This window comes from Acomys russatus, chromosome 4, assembly GCF_903995435.1.
Source record: "Acomys russatus chromosome 4, mAcoRus1.1, whole genome shotgun sequence".
In the NCBI taxonomy this organism is placed as follows: Eukaryota; Metazoa; Chordata; class Mammalia; order Rodentia; family Muridae; genus Acomys; species Acomys russatus.
This window is the reverse complement of record NC_067140.1, coordinates 16,278,884-16,299,837: the sequence shown is the minus strand read 5'-3', so window position 1 is coordinate 16,299,837 and position 20,954 is coordinate 16,278,884. Positions and strand designations below refer to the sequence as shown.

Genomic DNA, 20,954 nt, shown 5'->3' with positions numbered 1-20,954 from the left:
AGCTACTCAGCCCAGAGCTGCCAACCCCTGCCCAGTGATGCTGTTCAGAGAAGTTCACCCTTAAAAAGAATGAATGGTGGGGGAGACAGCTCAATGGGGAAGCGCATGCCACACAAGCGAGAGAACCTGAATTCGGATCCCCAGCACTCACATGAAAGTAAAGTACGGTAGTGTGTCTGGGAGGTGGAGACAGGCAGATCCTGGGCTGCTAACTAGCCAGTGTAGCCAATTGCTGAGCTTCAGATTCAGTTAAGAGACTTTCTCTCAAAAAAGTAAGGTGAAGAACAGAGAAAGACACCTGGCATTGACCTCTGGCCTCCACATAAGCATAGGCAAGTTCACACGCACACATGCATATGCTACACACACACACACACACACACACACACACACACACACACACACAGGAGGGGATTAGGGAGATAGATAGATAGATAGATAGATAGATAGATAGATAGATAGATAGATGGATGGATAGATATGCATATAAGAGGCAGAGGCAGACAGATCTCTGTGAGTATGAGGCTAGCAAGCTATATAGTTAAGACCTGGTCTCAAAAAATAATCTGTGTGGTAGTTTATAGAAAAGGTAACTGCTTTACAGAGTATGAGACCAGGACTGTGAGACTAATGCCTACAGGGCCATCTTTCATAGTCTCTGACACTGACCTAATTCTGCAGCTTCTAAAAACATGCAAATGGAAAGGTGTCCATATAGGCTATGGGGACGTGCAATAACATACCAGATTATCTGCTGAGGACAGTGATTGCCTGTCGTCTGCTATGCCATTGGTCTGTGAGTTTTCATCAACTCCTGGGGGAATGGCGCATTCCTGGCACTCCAGGACTCGGTCAGGCTCCGGCAGACCCTGCTTTTCTGCTGCTTCTTAAGACAGAAGTGCAAAATCATTATCCAGTGAGTATGTGAACCAGACAGAACTTATCCACAGACTCAGCATTGCATGCCCCCTCTCTATCCCCACCCCAACAACTCAGACTTTCTGTGTGACTCTTCAATGCACTCTCACAGGGCTCACATGCACCACCTGCACAGCTGTGAAATCCAGCAGCCCTGCACAGCCACCACTTCCAAAAAGAGATCAGAAGCAAGATTTTATTTAAAGCATTAGTAACACAAAAATTAAGTGACAGTTAAAAGGCGTGGTGGCACACGCTTTTAATTCTAGCACTCGGGAGGCAGAGGCAGGCAGATCACTGTGAGTTTGAGGCCAGCCTGGTCTACAAAGTGAGTTCCAGGACAGCCAGGACTAGCAGAGAAACCCTGTTTTGAAAAATCAAAAACCAAACCAACCAACAAACAAAAGAGACAGTGTAAAGGAAAAAAAAAAAAAGGATATAAAGAAAACCTTAGTCACAGAAAAGAAAAGCCCTGAACTTTCTGACAATCATATAAAAAACAAAAATTGAGCCTGGAGAGATGGTTCAGTGGTTAAGAGCACTGTCTGTTCCTTCAGAGGTCCTAAGTTCAATTCCGAGCAACCACATGGTGGTTCACAACTATCTGTAATGGAACCCGATTTCCTCTTCTGGTGTGCATGAAAACAGAGAACTCATATACGTAAAATATATAAATAAATCTTAAAACAACAACAATAACAAAAACCCCAAAGACTTACAAAGATTTCATCTTTTAGCTGGGTGGTGGTGGTGCACGCCTTTAATCCCAGCACTTGGGAGGCAGAGGCAGGAGGATCTCTGTGAGTTCAAGGCCAGCCTGGTCTACAAAGCGAGTCCAGGACAGCCAAGGCTACACAGAGAAACCATGCCTCAAAAAACAAAATAACAAAGATTTCTTTTAACTAAGGAAAGCATATCTGATACTGAGCAAAACAATGACTGTAGCAGGAATATGTTACTTATCTCTTACTATATGCTTGGGACATTGAAGAACTTAATAAGCAGTCTTCAAAATGTTTATCTAATTAGAAAAAAATATGTATACACACACGCACATACACACACATTCTTTTTGTTGTTGTTGTTTTGTCTTTGGAGACAGGGCTTCTCAGTCCTAGCTGTCCCGGACTCACTTTGTAGACAAGGCTGGTCTCAAACAAAGAGATCCACCTGCCTCTGCCTCCCAGAGTGCATGCATTACAGGCATGCACCACCACTCCCAACCTAGAATTTTTCAAGACAGGGTTTCTCTGTGTAGCGTTGGCTGTTCCTAGACTCACTTTGTAGAGCAGGCTAGCTTTGAACTCAGAGATCCGCCTGCCTCTGCCTCACTTAGTGCTAAGATCAAAGGTGTGTGCCACCATGTCCAGCTTAGAAAATATTTTTAATTATATATTTAGAGGTGTGTGTGTGTGTGTGTGTGTGTGAGAGAGAGAGAGAGAGAGAGAGAGAGAGAGAGAGAGAGAGAGAGAGAGAGGGGACAGCTTGCGGGGATCAGCATTTTCCTTCCATCATGTGGGTTTTGACGACTGACCTTAAGTCCTCAGGCTTGGTAGCAGAAACACCTTTCCCTGCTAAGCAATCTAACGATCTCTAGACTGTTGGCTGGCAATAGCTTTACAAAGCTTATATTTACCTGACACATTATATACCCAGTGCTACTACACGACAAGCTGAGGGCTGACAAGGCAAATGCTGACTGCAATGGATGGCAAGAACAAGTGCTGCTCTTTTGAAGGCCTTGCTGCATGGTTAAATAAGTGCTGGCTCTCTGAAAGAGCTTGGCAGCACAGCACCCTACCCAGCAAACAGAAGACTCAGAGATGTGGCTCTCCAACCATGACACCAGGCCTGGGATGTAACTCTGCCAGTCTGGTGTGTGTAAGACCCTGGATTCAAAGTCCAGCTTGGAACTCATTATGGGTTCTCCTGCCTCAGTCTCCCAAATGTGGATTACAGGTATTGGCTACAAGACTCATGTAGAAATTAATGTAAACCATGTCCTAGTGTGGACACAGAAATAAAGAACTGCAACATTTTATGCAAAAGAAGGAACATTTCCATGCCCTGTGGACTCAATACATCATCACTGTGTCCCACTACATTTTATGTCTTTCACTTAAATGCTGACTGCAACCTACTACCATTATTTCAATTTCTTGATGAATGGTGCTGGGACAGCGTTTAACATGCAGCCACTGAGTCTGGAGCAAAGACAGAAGAAACGGCTAGCTCTACAAGCTGACAGGCATCCCGTGCATCATGGAGCGGGACAGGAGGCTTACAATGATGACAACCTCTCTGTGTGCCCAACACCCACTGCTGTGTGACTGCCACACATGTCTGGCCTTGACATTTTAGCAGCTCTGATGTAGAGGACATACAGAGTAGAGCTGTCTCCAGGTAGAGCACCTAATACTCCTGTGTAAACTGTGGTCCCACACCTCAGACGGAACAAAGCCAATCACTGCACGTGCAGGCTGGGAAGCAGCAGCAACTTGGTTCCCAGGAGCTCCCTGAGTTCACTAAGGAGCAGAACTCCTGCCCAGATACTGCCTGAGGGGCTTCAGAGCTGTCCTCGGCACTCACCTTTCACAGCAGATGTAACCACATCCTCTAAGATGTCCTTCACCACCTCCTGGGCCCCCTCTTCAGTGCCTACACAAACACACACAGGGTGTTGCCAGGAAAAAGAAAAGAAAAAGGCGATTATGGCAAGGGCCTCCTGAAGTCCTGCTCTAGAGGGCAGAGGAGCCCTCAGATGCTGAACACAGGGAAGGATCTGCTTGGCTTTCAAGTTTTACTCTCAAGAGCACCGAAACCCTGACTCTCCTCCTCCCTAAGTTCCCGCTGCTCATCCCAGGCCATGGCCGCCACCAGCACACACCAGAGCGTAAGCTGATCGGCCCTGCCAGCAGAAGGAAGGATGGGCTTCTCAGTGCCTTCACCGTGCTCCTGACCATGTTGCTCTGCGGAGTGCCATGCTGGGCTCCCTGAGTCAAGCAAGCCCAGAATTCAGCAGAGCTTCCTAGCCTGACACTTGAGGACCGACCACATTTCAGATGAAAGCATTCTGCCGAACAGTAAATGTTTAAGTGAGAAAGGTCCAACATCTCTGATCATTAATTTTGTTTTTGAAAATGAGTCCCAGGGAAGAACTTATGGATGGGCTCTGACAAGACATGTGGAAGTGATGTCTCTGGGAAGTGACATCGCCAGTTAGAAAACATATCACTGAGCAGAAGGTGTCATCTTGAGTGAGCAACACTACAGAGTGTGAGTGTGTTTGTCTCAGTGAGGACATGCACATGGTTTTGAGGTTATGGGGAATAGTCACTGCATGCCCATAACCAAGTCCACTTGTATGAGATTACTGACATCATATCCTTTTCTTAGACTGTAAAAAACAATCTGAATGGAAACTGAGGAACAACCCAGCCACAACTGAAATCTCCTAAATTAATTTCTTTACCTCAAAACCATGATTTAGCTTGGGTTACAGTTACCTAGAGCTCCCTTTAGTTTTTCATGCCATCTTCATGACTTTTGCCCCATTTTTGCCCCACTTACATCGTCACATATGATGGCATTCAATTTACCTTAAGCAATGAAATCCATAAACATCAACCTAACAAGTGCTAATTAAGCCGGGCGGTGGTGGCGCACACCTTTAATCCCAGCACTTGGGAGGCAGAGGCAGGTGGATCTCTATGAGTCTGAAGCCAGCCTGGACTACTGAGCGAGTTCCAGGACTGCCAGAGCTGTTACACAGAGAAACCCTGTCTTGAAAAACCAACCAACCAAACAAACAAACTAACAAAAATGAGGAGGAGGAAGAGGAAGAGGAAGAGGAAGAGGAAGAGGAAGAAGAAGAAGAAGAAGAAGAAGAAGAAGAAGAAGAAGAAGAAGAAGAAGAAGTGCTAATTATACTGAAACAATTCACTTTAAAATAAACGTGTAATTTTTAAAAAAGGGCTCACTTACTTCCCAAACAGTCACCTGTACCATAATTTGTAGACACGAAGGCTAGACAGTTCAGAGCTGGGTTCCCCCTTTGGACTAGGATTGAAGCAGAGCCTTACACACACTGGACAAGTGCTCTACCACTGGCTGGTATACTCTCCCTCCCCAGCCATGATTTTGCTTTTTTTTTTTTTTTTTTTTTTTTTTTTTTTTAAGATTTATTTACTATGTATACAGTATGTACCAGATCACATTATAGATGGTTGTGAACCACCATGTGGTTGCTGGGAATTGAACTCAGGACCTCTGGAAGAGTAGTCAGTGCTCTTAATCACTGAGCCATCTCTCCAGCCTGACTGCCTGACTTTGCTTTTTTTTTTTTTTAAGATTTATTTATTATGTATACAGTGCTCTACCTGCATATACATCTGCAGGCCAGAAGAAGGCATTAGATCACGTTAAAGATGGTTGTGAGCCACCATGTGGTTGCTGGGAATTGAACTCAGGACCTCTGGAAGAATAGTCTGAGCCATCTCTCCAGCCCCATGACTTTGTACTTCTAAGTTCTTGTTTTGTTATAACACACTGATGCTATGACTTCATAAAATTATGTTGACCATTTCCAACTTGCACTGTCTGCTACAAGTATGCTGTTCATATTCAACATTCAAGAGACATGGAGTCGTGTTATCAGACTTGGGTGGCTCAGACTGACCAGAGGCCATAAAGCAGTGACTGATAAATGCAGGCTGGCAAGTGTGCATTGTTCACCTACCAACTGCTTCTTAATCATCAGCTAATAATTGTTTACCGAGAGATTACTCACTAAATTACACATCTGTCCTCTATTAAAAATCCTGAAGCCAGGCCAGGCAAGGTGACTCCCGCCTTTAATCCTGTCACTCAGCAGGCAGAGGTAGGTTGATCTCCATGAGTTCAAGGCCAGCCTGGTTGACATAGTGAGTTTCGGGTCAGCCAAGGCTATATAGTGAGTGAGTCTCAGGAGGAAAAAGTAAGAGAAGAAAAAGAAAAAAAGAGACTCTGTCTCAAAACAAACAATAGGAAAAACTCTCTGAAGCCCTGGGGGACAGAGGGGAAGGCTGCAGGACTACATATAGGGCCATTTAAAGCAGAAAGATCACAAGTTAAAGGAAGGACCCTTAATCCCAGCACTTGAGGGGTAGAAATATATGGATCTCTGTGGATTCCAGGTCAGCCTGGTCTACATAATAAGTGCCAGACCAGCCAGAGCTAAAAAGTAATACTCTGTCCAAAAAAGAGGAAAAAGAAGAAGAGGAAGAGGAGGAGGAAGGGGAGGAGGTGGTGGTAGAAAGAGAAGAAAGGCTTTTTTTAACAAAGCCAGAGAGAACTGTTTCCCATGAAAGTACAATCAGTAGGGGCCTATGAAGGCTCTGGAGAAAGCATGGTTGGCCTAGTTCCCAACGTGGGGAATTTAAGTGCCTCAAGTTCCCAAGCCTCCATTCTTTCACCTGTAAATACTGTGGCTGGTCCCTAAAAAGTGTTCCCATGGTGACTCCTGTAGGCCTGTGCTTCAGGTGTGAGTGAGTGTGCTGGGGGAAGGCATTCATGCATCTCCTGAGGAAGGCTGCTCATTCCTGTGACCTCTCTGGCCCCAGAGACTAAGTCCATAATGAAAATTTCCACTTAACCATATAGAAAGCACTTTTAATTAGCTAAAGCCTTCACTACCTTCATTTCCAAAAGTAAAATGACCACATCAACACAGACCTCCCTCTCCTTTCTGCAGACTCTCCACTTAAATAGCCTTACTATTGCCTTTTCTGCACCCTCCTACCACTCCTCTCACCTGCACCTGTGCAGACATGGGATCCACATGCACAGAGCCAACCAAATGCAGACTGGGAATGCTTGTGGAAAATGCGTCTGAACTAAACATGCAGAGTCTGCAGCCATACCACCCTGATGTGCCAGTCTCCTCTAACCATGCAGAGGCACTCACTCTGCCATCATCGTTCCCAGAACAACACGGTTCCTTAGCAGCACAGCACGGCCTTGTACAGGGCAGCCCAATTCACCAAGAGGAGAGTTAAGCTAATATACAGAAAGATGCCACATGATACAGACAGCAAGAAGGCTATCACCAGATGACCAGAGGTCGCCTCTTGACATTGGCCTAGGACTGTGAGTCAAAATAAAAGTCTTTTCTTCATAACTTAAGAAAGAAATAAAAATGAAAGTAGGATGTTTCTCCTTTGAACTCTCTTCCCCTCACTGGAGTTCTCCCTTCTTAATAAATGATTTGAGAGGATGTAAGTAGTCCTATGTAAATGTCACAATACTTCACCTTATTCGTTTATGTGTATACATGGTGTGCTTGTGTGTGAGCACACACATGACACTGGGAGACATATGGAGATCAGAGGACAACTTGTCGAAGTTCGTTCTCTCTTCTACCACGTGGGTCCTGGGATCAAACTCAGATCTCCAGCCTCAGTGGCCAGTGTCCTTACCCATGGAGCCCATTGCACCAGCTCTACAAAGCCGTTCTAAACCATGGACTGACCACAGAAGGATCTTATGTCTTTAGGAGGTCCTACGGATACTATGTTCTCAGGCTAGAAAGGGCTAACCCTGATTCCAAGGGCTCCTGTGGAGACAGCTGCTAAGGAAAAGCCCAACCTCCCTGAGGCTCCAGCCTGACACTTATCTGGATGTAGTATAAGTTTCTTCCTTCCTTGCTTCCTTCCTTGCTTCCTTTCTTTCTCTCCCCTCCCGCAAAACATGGTCTCATTATGTTGCTCTTGCTGTCCTGGAACTCACTCTGTAGACCAGGCTGGCCTCAAACTCACAGAGATCAGACTGCTGATCTCTGTGCAGGGACTAAATGTGTACGCCACCACACCAGGCTGTTTTTATTTTTTGAGAAGGGATCTCTGTAGCCCAGGCTGACCTTGAATTTACAGTGATCCTCCTGCAAGCATGCACCACACCTAGCTTCTAAATGTGCATTTCAAACTGTCACTCTGCTGCAGACTGCATCTAAAGAAAGGTGTTTATAAAAGACAAAGACCAGGCACCTTTAAACCCAGCACTCAGGAGGCAGAGACAAGCAGATAACTGAGTTGGAAGCCAGCCTGGTCTACATAGTGTGAATTCCAGGACAGCCAGGATTCTGTAGAGACACCCTGTCTCGAAAAACAAACAACAAACAAACAAACAATAAAAAGACAGACAAGTGGCTGGAAAGATGACTACTCATCCAGAGGTCCTGAGTTCAATTCCCAGCAATTACATGGTGGCTCACACTATCTATAATGAAACCCAATGTCCTCTTTTGTCTGATGCTGTCTTCTATCGTGCAGAAGAAATACATGCAAATAGAGTACTTATATAGACAAATACACAAATAAATAAATCTTTTTAAAAAAAAGACAGATAAGATCTCAGGATGTGATTCACGTAGAAGAATGTTTGCCCTGCATGCAGCAATCCGTGGGTCTGAGCCCATGCACCATATAAAGCAGTCATGATGGTCCACCCTTGTAATCCTAGCACTCCAGAGGTGGATACAGGAGGAGCCTGGATGACTGCACAGTCCCGGTGCAAAGGAACAGGGACTGATAGAGGACACTTGATGCCATCCTCTGGCCTCTGCGGGTTCACAACCCCAAATACAGGCCCACATACTATACAGAGAGGGAAAGAGATTGCAGTGGGGGGAGGAAGAAAAGGGAGCAGATGGAAGAAAGGATAAAAGAGAATAGGGGAAATTTTAAACAATAGGAGAGAGAGGTAGGTGGGGCCCATTCTCACAAGGCTCTGCAAGCAGTCAGGGCAGGGAGGGCATAGCTTTTGCTGATTGGTAGAGGGAGGTTGGTACCTCACTTGAGCTTTTCAAAGAGCACTCCAACTGCAGCCCAGAACATTCGACTGAGAAAGCACTCTGGTGTAGCTGAGAAGGGACTGCTCTTCTGCTTGCACAGCCACAGTTACTACTGTACTTTAATAAGATGTCCCTTAAATAAGATGTGTGAGCCGGGCGTGGTGGCGCACGCCTTTAATCCCAGCACTCGAGAGGCAGAGGCAGGCAGATCGCTGTGAGTTCGAGGCCAGCCTGGTCTACAAAGCGAGTCCAGGACAGCCAAGGCTACATAGAGAAACCCTGTCTCAAAAAACCAAAAAAAAAAAAAAAAAAAGATGTGTGCCCTAGCAGGAGCTACTACTGCCTAAAGGCATCATAGGTCATGTAACTGAAGCAGAGATGGCGTCAACTGGAAATACAGAGTAGAGCAAAGACTGTGAGGGAGGAATCAGAGCCACCAAGGAAAGACAAGGTCATAATAGCTGAAGACTTCCAGACCGGGTTATTCCAATGGCTCAGGAGATGTGGACATACTTAAGTCATCATAATTTATGCTTAATAAATCATCCACTGTCTGATTATAGCCAGGCCTGGCATATTATTTTGCTTAAAAATGGAAACAAAGGGCCAGTAAGATGGCTCAGCAAGTGAGTGTGCTTGATGCCAAGTCTGACTCCATGAGCACTATTCTCAGGACGGAAATGACTCCCACGAGCTGCAGACTGACCTCCGTGGGTGCTCTACGACACAAGAATACCCATGCTCATACACAAGTGCACACAAGCAAACCTCTAAAAATTAAGCAAACAGAAAAGTCAGCCTGTCTCCATGCCGTCTACCTGTCTCCATGCCTGCCCATCTGGTGTTCTAGCTCTTCACAGGAGCCTATCCATGGCAGCAGACTGCCAAGGACTAAGTGACTAATTGCCTAGTTAACTTCCTGTGGAGACCAAGTGCCGCAACAGCACCAACTACTCTAAGGCTGACAGGAAGAAGCAGCAGCTGGCTCCATATCAAGGCTTCCATCAGGCCTCGCTGGCTGTGCCACATGCAGTAAGAGAAAAGGGAAAGCCAAGGAAAGGCCCAGAATAGACAAGGTGCCCCCAGGGGTTTCCTTAACCACCAGCCAACACTTCCCAGTGTATCCCACAACCCCAGGAAAATGCCCGCTCACCCCTAGCAGGCTCAGCTCTACCAGAGAACGAGGAGCCTCTTTCTCGGTGAGCCTCTCCATTTTCTGAGCTCACTTTTCCTAGGCCACTCCTGGCATGGTCACCGTTGGGTAATTCTGTTTTTTCGGGAGTCGTTGGTTTGCTCTGGGCCTGGCTCTGCTTCAATCGGCTGAACTTGGGAGATCCTGCTGTGGCCTGGATCACGGGGGACTGAGGTTTTGACTGGATTGGTTTTTCCAATTCTCTGGCCTCCTGTAACTAAAACACAATGGAGAAGGCATTCCTTCTAAATAGTTTAGCATTTTTAGTAAGAAACAAAAATTCTACTAGACCACTGGTTTTTTTGTTTTTGTTGTTTTTCAAGACAGGGTGTCTCTGTGTAGCCGTGGCTATCCTAAACTGGCTTTGTAGACCAGGCTGGCCTCGAACTCAGAGATCTGCCTGCCTCTGCCTCCCAAGTGCTGGGATTACAGATGTGCACCACCATGTCGGGCTCCTAGACTACAGTTTTAAAATTTTTCAAGCAGCTAGATAAACTTCTGTGCTCTTTTCCTGGGTGCAGGGTTACACCTAGGCCTTGTATATTCCACTGAGCTATATCCCAGCCCAGTATTATGTTTCTAAAAGTTCAAATCAAACTTAGAATGTGATGACCAAACTTCAAAACGCATGCTAGAGTTGCACTCTGATTTTAAAATTGGAAGTCTTAGGAAAGGATAAACTTTTAATTGTCAAATGGCCATGCACATGGATGAGCTGGCATCAGCAGGACACGTGGGCAGCCCAGCTGTCACTCACCACTTGGTTTTCCATGCGGGTGAAGATAACGTTCAGCATCTGGGTGAGTGTGGCCTTGGCGGTGGTTTGATTGATGAGGTTTTTGCTAGCCAGGTAGATATTGTAGCATGTCCTCACTGTCTGCAGAATAGTGCCCTCGTGGATTTCAATGTGTGGGGAAGTCACTGCAGTCAGAAGAGCCTGAGACAGATCAGAAATGGTCACCTTCCAGAATGCCCATACTCCTCCTTAGCAAACTTTTCTAGAGCAGTTGAGGGGTTTTGCTGTGTTTTTGTTGTTATTGTTTGTTTTGTTTGTTTAAAGCCAGTCTCAAGTTTCACTCAATAATCCTGGCTGCTCTGAAACTTGTTATATACAGGCTGGCCTCAAACTGTCAGCAATCCTCCTGCCTTTGTCTCCCAAGTGCTAAGATTCCAGTGTGATTTTTAAAAAATTCTTAGATGGTCCTGCAAACCCATCTGGATGATTAGTACCCAGAGCCAACTTTCTTTTTGTTTCTATTGTTAAAAAAGCAGTTCCCTAAAATTCACACCATTTGAAGTAATTAAGCTGTGTTGAAGTAGGTGTTCTAGTAGCTCGTTAATTTTTTTTTACTCTGAATGTTAATATTGACTGAAAAAATAATAAAATAAGAGAAAGAAAGAAACCTAAAATGAAAACTAGTCCTTTCCCTCACAAAACACACCCCCTGACCTCACCCACAGGAATACAAAGCATCAGTGGCTCCCAGGTCCCTGTCAGGTTCAAAAAGCTTTAAGAAAGCACAGCTGGCATAGAGCCACTCCCACAGATCTGAGATACTCAGGACCTAAGATCTGGAGGGATGCCTTCATCCATCCCACTCACTCCCCACACACTGGTGCTACCAGCTCCTGCTGAGCCCTTCCTGGCAGTAGACACAGAACTGGGAAGACAAGAAACAGGGGTGGGTTCAGGTGTTAGAGTACCAATGAAGACTTGCAGAACGATGGTCAGCTGGGACCCAGAATCCCCAGAGGACATCCCAGAGGCTCTCAAGCAAATGGATTCACAGGTGATTACGTTGTCAGTGGGCCTACTCTTCCGGGCTCATTGCATACTCCTAAGTCATGTCACTAAGAAAAGATCTAAGTAACATTTCTACACTTCTTTTTCTTTCTTTCTTTCTTTTTTTTTTTTTTTTCTTTTTTTCTTTCTTTTTGTTTTGTTTTTTGAGACAGGGTTTCTCTGTGTAGCCTTGGCTGTCCTGGACTCACTTTGTAGACCAGCCTGGCCTCAAACTCACAGTGATCCATCTGCCTCTGCCTCCCGACTGCTGGGATTAAAGGCGTGCACCACCACCACCCGGCTCACTTCTACACTTCTGTTCTGACACCACTCAACTAACACAGGGCAAATTAAAACCCCACACTCTCACACCAGGACCAGACAAACAGCAATACCTTAATTATTTGTAGCTGAACCCCTTCGTCCGTCTGAGGGCCCTGAAAGCAATTGCAAATGGTTTCAACAATCCTGTCGATCAGCCGCTTCCCAGGAGCTCCACTGTCAGGGGCATTGCCAGTGATGTGCCCATATGCGATGAGTTTCTGCACACAAAAGGAGCCAGAGTTACATGCTTCTGCCTGGCTAGACAACAAGACAGGAGGGATGGATGGCCATGAACTTCTGGTTCCAATGGCAACAGTCACACCCAGGAGCCAAGTAAGCACAGCTGTTCGGAGCACAAGCTTTACCATCCCCAGTGGGCAGGTTGCCTCTAAGAAGCTACCTGCTGGTGCCACCTCAAACCCGCCCTCGACCTTGGCCTAGAGAGAGAGCTGAGGGCAGAGACTAGGGTGAGTTCTACACCTGGCTGAGATTCAGAGTCACTCAGAGGCGCTCACAAAAACACTGTCTCCTGGACTCTAACCCAGACCTACTGAACCAGAAGTTAACGGATGGAAGCTCAGGACTCCATTTGTTTCTCTCAGCTGCCCAGGTTATTCTAAAGCTCAGCCTGACAAAAGGCCCAGACTTATTTTTTTAATGTTTACGTGATTTATTTATTTATTCTTATTTTATGTACATTGGTGTTTTGTTCACATGTATGTCTGTCTATGAAAGGATGCCAGATCCTCTGGAACTGGAATTACAGACAGTTGTGAGCTGCCAAGTGGGTGCTGAGAACTGAACACAGGACCTCTGGAAGAGCAGCTAGCACTCTTAACCACTGAGTCACCTCTCCAGCCCCAAGGCCCAGACTTCTAAGGCACACTCTGTGTCAGAGAGCTGGCAAGGATGTGGACATGCTGCGTTCTATGTGTAGTGCTTCTGGCTGCTCACACTCCTGCCTGCCTACACAGGCAGACAAGCCAGTGCTCCTGAGGTTGCCCACAGAGCCTCCACCACTGAACTAGGCAAGAGGTCACCCTGCAGAAGCTTGTGGCTTTCTCCATCACAAAGCACCTTCATTAATAAGGAGAAAAAGATTAAGAGAGCAGCTTAGAACAGAACACATTGCACAATGCTGTGACAGAGGGAGCAGACTACCCACTCCCTCTGTTGTTCAAGCCCAACTCTGGGACCCAGAAGGAATCGGGTAGAATGGAGGACAAGCCAGAACCCTCCACCCCACCCTGACCTGCTGCTCGGGCCCCTGAGAGGGTAGGGCTGGCTTCGGGTGGGCAGGTATCAAGTTCTGACACTGCTTCTCCCTCTTGACATTAGGATTCAAGTTCTATCATGAGCACTGGGCTATGAGTGGATGAGTTATAACTCCCAAATATTGACGTTTGAAAAGGAGATTCCCTGAAACCGTGAAGCAGCTTGATGCTTCGGAATCAGACCTGGGTTCCATCCCAAGCATCAAAAAAGAGAAAACAGGCTTCCAGTCGGACATGGTTGCACAGGCCTTTAATCCCAGCACTCAGGAGGCAGAGGTAGAGGATCTCTGTGAGTTCAAGGCCAGCCTGATCTACATAGTGAGTTCCAGGACAGCCAGAGCTACATAGTAAGAGCATGTCTCAGGAAAAGAAAAAACCAACCTATTTTTGTATGTTTTATTATGAAGAAAGTTTAGTAACAATATATATAATGTTAATTTTAAGTTAAAATATATTGAAATATATTCCAAAAAAATATTAATATGCAACCAGAAAAAAACATTAGTTTAGGCAAGACAGGCTTTGACCCTGAGCAGTGTGGGTGACCAATCGCTAAAGAACAGGAGCACAGGGCTCCTCAGTGCTGCAGAAGCTACAGTAGGAGACTGACTCTAGGCTTCTCCTAGCAGGGAGAGGCATCTGAGCCAACTGTGCTCTTTACAAGCAAATCATAAAGGATCTTTGTCCCTGCCCCTTCTCCAAGATAAATGAATAACAAGGCACAGTGTAGGTGACTTCAGCTGGCTCTACTCTGGTCAAAATCAGACTTTACCCCTAGAGTCTGGCCTTTGGTTTCCAAGACATGAGTTTCCTCAACTGCCAGGAAATTCCAGCAGGCAGGCTTAGAAAGGCAGCAGAGGGTAAGCTCCTTTTCCATGCAGTCTTCCAGGATGCCCATCCACTTCCTAAGTCATAAAAAGGATATCACTGGGCTGGAGAGATGGCTCAGAGGTTAAGAGCACTCCCTGCTCTTCCAGAGGTCTTGAGTTCAATTCCCAGCAACCACATGGTGCCTCACAACCATCTACAATGTGATACGATGCCCCCTTCTGCCCTGCAGGTGCACACACAGGCAGAGCACTGTATAATAATAATAAATGAATCTAAAAAAAAAAAAAGGTATCACTTTACACCTTGTATACTAAACAAAGAGACCCTAGTGTACCTATTAAATTCCAGAGAATTCCATCCAAAATGAGAACCACACACCTTAAGCCTAAGGACTCCCAGTGGGCAGAAGTGAAACAATGCTAAGGTGTTTAAAATCCTGCAAGCAGAGTGAAGACACTAATGCAGTCACTGAAAACGCCAGGTCACAGGGTGACAATTAAAAGCAAGGTCAGCCATCTTTCCCATAAAGGAGCAGGCACTGAACATATGGGTCAGGTGGTCTCCACTGGAACTATTCACTGAAGCTACAGTGATGGGAAGACAGCCTCAGGTAAGCGGAGAAACATACATCTCTCTGTTGCTTTAACTGGAAATTAGGTCCTTAGACTTAAGGCCACAAGGGCTGGGCCCTCACAATGGCCTCTGTGCTTTATTAAGAAAAGACCAGTTAGCTTGTACTCTAACACACAGTAAGAATATGGCAGTCTATAAGCTGAACCAGAGTCCTCACCAAATAGCCAGGGACTTGATCTTGGTCTGCCTACCCTTCAGAGGTATGAAAGAGGGCCTGGTGTTCTATGAGACTCAGTTGTTACAGCCCAAGTTGAGACCACTGTGGTCCAATAAAATTATTTACAAAAGCAGACAACAGACCAGACCCTAAGTGTGGGGTTAGGACATGCTACATACCCAAACAAGCCTACTACTTATTGGACAGGTGGCCTTAGCTGAGCTGGCCACTTTATTATCTAGGCCTCAGATTCTTTGACTCTAAAACAAGAATGAAAAAACACTTAGGAGGCAGAGGTAGGTGGGTCTCTGTGAGTTTGAGGCTAGCCTGGTCTATAGAGTGAGTTCCAGAACAACCAAGGCCACACAGAGAAACTCTGTCTTGAAAAAACAAGGAAAACAAAGCAAAAACAAGAATGAAAATAACACCTCAGAGGGATCTTACAAAGCTTAAACAAGGTGATGGGCCAGGAAGCACCTGGCCAGGGCTGACAGCCCAGTGAAGGGTGTGAACATTCATTCCTTGGACGTTAATGTGTCAGCCATGGGGACCAGTTTCCTAAGTAAACCTCATGGCGGGGGGGCAACTAAAATTAAGCTTGTGTCAAACGTCCTCAGCAAACATTCACAGCATCAAATATTTTAGAACAGAAGTAGGACTGAGCCTGCAGTTAAGAATTCTTGGCTCATTAGATGCTTCACATAGGACAACATATACAGAATTAACTGCAATGAAGAGAAACAATTTTTCATTTGGAAGAACTGCTTCTGTGGAGAAAAAAAACTGTCATAATTCTGAAGCATGTGCATATTAAAGAAAAGAGATTAACCGAGTAAATATTATACTGAGGATGCCAAAAATGTGATGTGCCCTGCCACTTTGCAGTTCTGTGCCTAGGCACACAGAGCCAATCAATGACAGCATTCCTTTTCAAGAACTGTTTATCTGCATAAGGCCTCATGAACCTTTTTACAGAACTCAACTCTCCAAGCAATTCTAACAGAATCATCTGTTCACAGCTCCCTGTTCCAGGAATTTCAGATAAACTTAAATATTTTAAAAACTTCTTCCTGGGCTGGAGAGATCACTCAGCGGTTAAGAACACTGGCTGCTCTTTCTAAGGATGCAGGTCCGATTCCCAGTACCCACATGGCAGCTCACAACTGTCTGTAACTTCAGTTCCAGAGGATCCAACACCCTCACACAGACACACATGCAGGCAAAACACCAATGTATATAAAGTACAAATAAATTAATTTAAAAATATATTTTATGGCTCAGAAGTTAAGAGCACTGGCTGCTCTTCCAAAGGTCCTGAGTTCAATTTCTAGCAACCACATAATGGCTATATCTATATCTATACTATAGTGAGATCTGGTGTCCTCTTCTGGTGTGCAGGTCAGATATATATTTTAAACTTCTTCCACTAATGGGATTGCCCACTAAGGTTAAGAGGTGATCAGAAACTTGGAGCTACCTAGAGCAAAAGCAAATATGGCTTGGGAACTAAGGAGCCTAAGCTGTCTGATCAGACAGGCTCCCCACTAAATTCCTGAGTCCTCAGCAGTTAGAGATCATCTATGAGGACATCAGTGACGCTCTCACTGTGGTCAGTCTTCATCACATGCAGACTGTTGGTTTCAAATGTGCTCACTCACACACTCACCCACCTACCCACTCACTTATGTGTATTTGAAAGCCTCAAATCAGAAGTGTGGAACTTCTGTGGTTACTTGTAGAAATGTGCAGAACTGTAAAATCCCCAAATCACAGTGATGGTGGAACAAGGTGACATTGCTTTCTTTCAGATTTTTCTCCATATTTCACAGTTTTGTCCTTTATGCCCCCCCAACCCGGTTTTTTGAGACAGGTTTCTCTGTGTAGCCTTGGCTGTCCTGGACTTGCTTTGTAGACCAGGCTGGCCTCAAACTCAGAAGATCCATCTGCCTCTGCCTCCCACAGTGCTGGGATGACAGGCATGTGCCACCACACTTAGTGTCCTTTATGCTCTCTAGAACACCCTCCTGCTGTATGAGAAGTGCTTCCTGGAGTTAAGAAGCAAGAAGGCTGGAACTGCCTTACAAAAGACCGCAGGTTAGATAAACTTGGTTCAAGCATTTTATTAATGGTGCAGTCTGTGAACTCAATGAGCCAATGATGCATTTTAAGAGATGTCTTTAAGAAGAAACACACAGAGAATGAAGTTATACACTAATCAGCTGACTCTAACTGAAGAACTAGGGAATCCAAGCCTGCACTTCTTGGGGCTGGCTAGTTCATAGCGCCTATAGATCAGAACTTCCACAAATAATCAGGTGTGGCTGCACCTGTTTTTACACCTGAGAGTACACATTAATGCCATCAACAATAAGGCTGGGAGCATGTCATGTGCCTGTGTATATCAAACACAATCGACCTACAAGCAATGTACCGCTGAGGAAACCAGACCATCTTCCCACCATGAGATCTTCACAGAGGAAGATTCAAACTGCTCTTATGCACCACCTCCAGGGCCATTCTGGGTGCCAGAGCAGCATGGCTGTGGGTAAAGGATTGGCTGTGGCTCTGAAGGACCTCTCACACCAAGTTTAAACATGGTACCTGCAAGCAGTCCAGGGAGGTGCTGACCACCCGAGGGGACTTGGATTGGCAGGCCAGCTCGAACGGAAGGAAATACTTGTCAGCTTCAATGAAATTGGCCTTTGGTGGAGCCGCAGCGCCAAGCCTAGGGAAAAGCAGAAAAGGGCCAAGAGGAAGAATGAAAAAAGAAAAAAGGTCACTTCTCCCTACCTTACTCTATTTTCCCATTTTGCTTGTAAGTGCTTAGTTAAAAGTGCTGGGAGCTCTATCTTGGGGTGATATGGTTACAAGCCAAGTACATGTAATTTGAGAAAGAAACCACTAGAATGTCATATGCAGAAAACAAGAGTCCAGACCTGTGACTAGACTCACTGGCAGCCTGGTCTGGATCTGCTCCAGCCACCCACGTCTCTCAACTATGACTGGCTGGCCCCATCAAGATAAGAAGCATAAGAAGCAGGCACTGCCATAGCAAGCTGCCCCTTCCACAGTGACAAGGCTTCTGCCTCCTCCTCAAGAGAAAGTATAAAGGCCTCACTTGGCCTTCCTTAACCATCCCTCCAGGCACACAGCACTGAGCCAGTCACCTGCCCGCCCAGAAGCTAGGGGTGTACTACCCCTTTAAATTTAAAAGTAAACATGTATGGAAAGGGGTTCCCACGGCCACCACCTGCTGTACCCCCAAAAGGAGGAATCACTGCTGCTTACCTCTGTTTTTCAATTTCTGCTTTAATTTCATCTGGTGGAGGAAGAAAAAGCACATTAGGAGCACAGAACACTTGTAGATGAGAAAGGTTTGCTACAACATATCTGGAAACCATTGAAAAGAATATTTATGAAATTGTGGAACACTCAAACTTTGATACAACATGAAGCCACAACTTATCACAGCAGCGATGATGCCTCTGGGAGTCACTATGCTAGGCATGAGTGTGAGTTCACACTGAGGTCACTTAACACCACAGGACCCTGTGGGTGGGTACTACTGTTTTCTCTCTCTTGTTTAGAGGAGGTTCACATCCTTGGCACTACAGACACTCTGGAGCCCTCCTGCGCAGCCTCTACCCTCTAGGTGACCGCAGCACTTTCCACCCCTGCAGTATTGTGCTGTGGCTTGTGATGAGGTCTCTCTATGTAGCCTAGGCTAACTGGGAATTCATGGTCCTCCTGCTTCAGCTCGTTCAGTGTTGCCAGTCTTGAATACCAAATGTTTCCTGAGCAAACTCCCTCCAATGATATATTTCTTTTTTTTAAGATTTATTTATTTGTTTCTTTGCTTGCTTGTTTATTGTATATGAGAGCGCTATGTGCATTCTGAGCCACCCTGTGGTTGCTGGGAATTGAACTTGGACCTCTGGAAAAGCAGACAATGCTCTTAACCACTGAGCCATACCTCTAGCACCGAGAATGGATATTTCAATGAGGAAACTCGGGCACCCTGAGAATAGGGAACTTACCCACATTACACTAAGAAATAAGGGAGCCAGGACTTGCCCCAGATCTTGGCTCTGGCGTCTATGTTCTACCTTTTCTGCATAGCAGGTATGTGTTAAAATGGTTAACACACAACATCTAACTATGCAAAACCATACACAGGAACCTGGAAACCCAGTAAGAAAATACTAAGATAAATAAGGGAAATATTAGAAGCCAACTAGATAGTGGAGTGGTGATGTTTCTTATAAATTACATTATTCAGATAGTTACTGGGGGAAGGGCAGCAGCGTGCATTGATGATCAGAGAACAATTGTCAGGTGTCTGTGCACTACTTCCACCTTGTGGGTCCCTGGGATTGAACTCAGGTCACCAGCCTTGGCAGCAAGCATCTACACCTTCTGAGTCATCATACTGGCCCCTATTCTATTTCTTTCTTTTTTTCTTTCTTTTTTCTTTCTTTCTTTCTTTCATGTTTTTCTTTTTCTTTTGTGTGTACGGGTGTTTTGCCTGCTTGTATGTCTATGCACATGCATACTTGATATCCAAAGAGGCCAGAAGAGGGCACCAGCTCCCCTGCAACTAGAGTCACAGACTGCTGTGAGCCACCATGTGGTTGCTGGGAATCAAACCCAGGTCCTCTAGAAGAGCATCTAGAACTCTAAGCTGCTGAACCATCTTTCCAGCCCCTCTTTTTTTTCTTTCCACATTTTCTATGATCTAAACATTTCTGAAGTTGGTACCACCAAAACAAGAGAGTACCCTAGCCAAATACTCCTGACGCCCCCCCCCCCAATCTACTTCGCGATCATACGGTAGGCCGCCAGGTCCAAGTAATATCAAAGCAAGTGAGGGAAGGAGGCAGGAAGGGAAGAAGGTGGGGGGTGGTAAAGGGGAGAAGGACACACACCAAAGCTTTTCTACACCTCTCTTGAGAGCCAGCAGTTAGATGAGGGCACTAGCCATCCTAACAGCACCAAGACACAGTTCAGGAAGTTGTTAGTTCCATTTGGTTGGAAAATCAAGGAACAGGCCTGGCTAGAGGTGGTAATGTCTAACCTTCTGGCTGGCCTGCACACTCTTACTGCATGCCTAAGAAAACAGGAGAGAACTGCCCAGATGACTAATAGCAAGCCACAAAACCTGTGACGCTTGTGACAAGAACTGTACAACAAGGACCCTGTCCTCAGAGGGCATGAATAGTCTAAGAGTGAGGGCCCCACCTCCAACAGAAGACTACAAGGCTGGCCTACAAGATGTAGCTTCCATCAACCTACATAACACAACAGCTTTGCTTAGATTACAAGCTCATGTGACACACCAGATACACTCTGCTGTCGGCTAAAACATATAGTTCCTTCTGGTCATGAGCAGCACTCCTGGGCTCAGTCAGAACCATCTGACACAGCCAAGCCCAGGCTAGAAGCGAGTGGTTCTTGAGTCTCCAACCATCTGTTTTTGAATATCACTGTTGCCAAGCCAGTGATCTACAAATGTCACCAGTATGGCCATTCACTGGCCATGCAAGGCACCCAAAACAGCGAGACCCAGTGCAGGGCTACACACTTGAAGGCTTATGTCGGCCAGGCAGGAAATGCCAAGAAAGGCATCAGGGAGATGAGATCTTAGGGACAGGAGCGCAGTATCCTTCAGTGGCTGGCACTGGCACCTCTAGAGACCACCTGCTTCTCCACCCCAAAGCCACCAAAGACTCCCTCAACTTCCTGTTAGCAAGCCTACAGAGGGACCTGCCTGTGCCCACCCTCTGACCCCTTGTTGTGTGTATGGGATACCCCTCCCCCCGCACAGACACACACCATGCCCTCCTATCCCTACCTGGTTGCTTGGGGACTTGATGTTCTCAGAAGTGGCAACTCTGACCACTTCTCATCACCAGACTACCCTCACTGCTATACTTACCAGTCTTACTGTTCTGCTTCTGGCTTTCCCCCTCCATCTCTCCCACCTCACAGCTCTTCTCCATACAGCAAGCAGAGGA

At 45.9% G+C, this 20,954-nt stretch overlaps 1 protein-coding gene across 2 annotated transcripts in view; it reads right to left on the bottom strand.

Annotated features, from left to right (window-relative positions):
* The window catches only part of Arfgef2 (ADP ribosylation factor guanine nucleotide exchange factor 2), an 86,179-nt gene that overhangs the window by 54,355 nt on the left and 10,870 nt on the right, over positions 1 to 20,954 (bottom strand). The window contains exons 2-8 of one of the 2 annotated variants that reach the window (XM_051143819.1): positions 18,229 to 18,259; positions 17,542 to 17,665; positions 12,117 to 12,263; positions 10,696 to 10,875; positions 9,900 to 10,155; positions 3,508 to 3,576; positions 744 to 883 (exon numbers count right to left, since the gene is read on the bottom strand). In XM_051143819.1, coding sequence (XP_050999776.1) covers positions 744 to 883; positions 3,508 to 3,576; positions 9,900 to 10,155; positions 10,696 to 10,875; positions 12,117 to 12,263; positions 17,542 to 17,665; positions 18,229 to 18,259 — 947 coding nt within the window. Of the gene's footprint in view, positions 1 to 743; positions 887 to 3,507; positions 3,577 to 9,899; positions 10,156 to 10,695; positions 10,876 to 12,116; positions 12,264 to 17,541; positions 17,666 to 18,228; positions 18,260 to 20,954 lie in introns of both variants that reach the window. The other variant, XM_051143818.1, reaches the window with a different exon arrangement.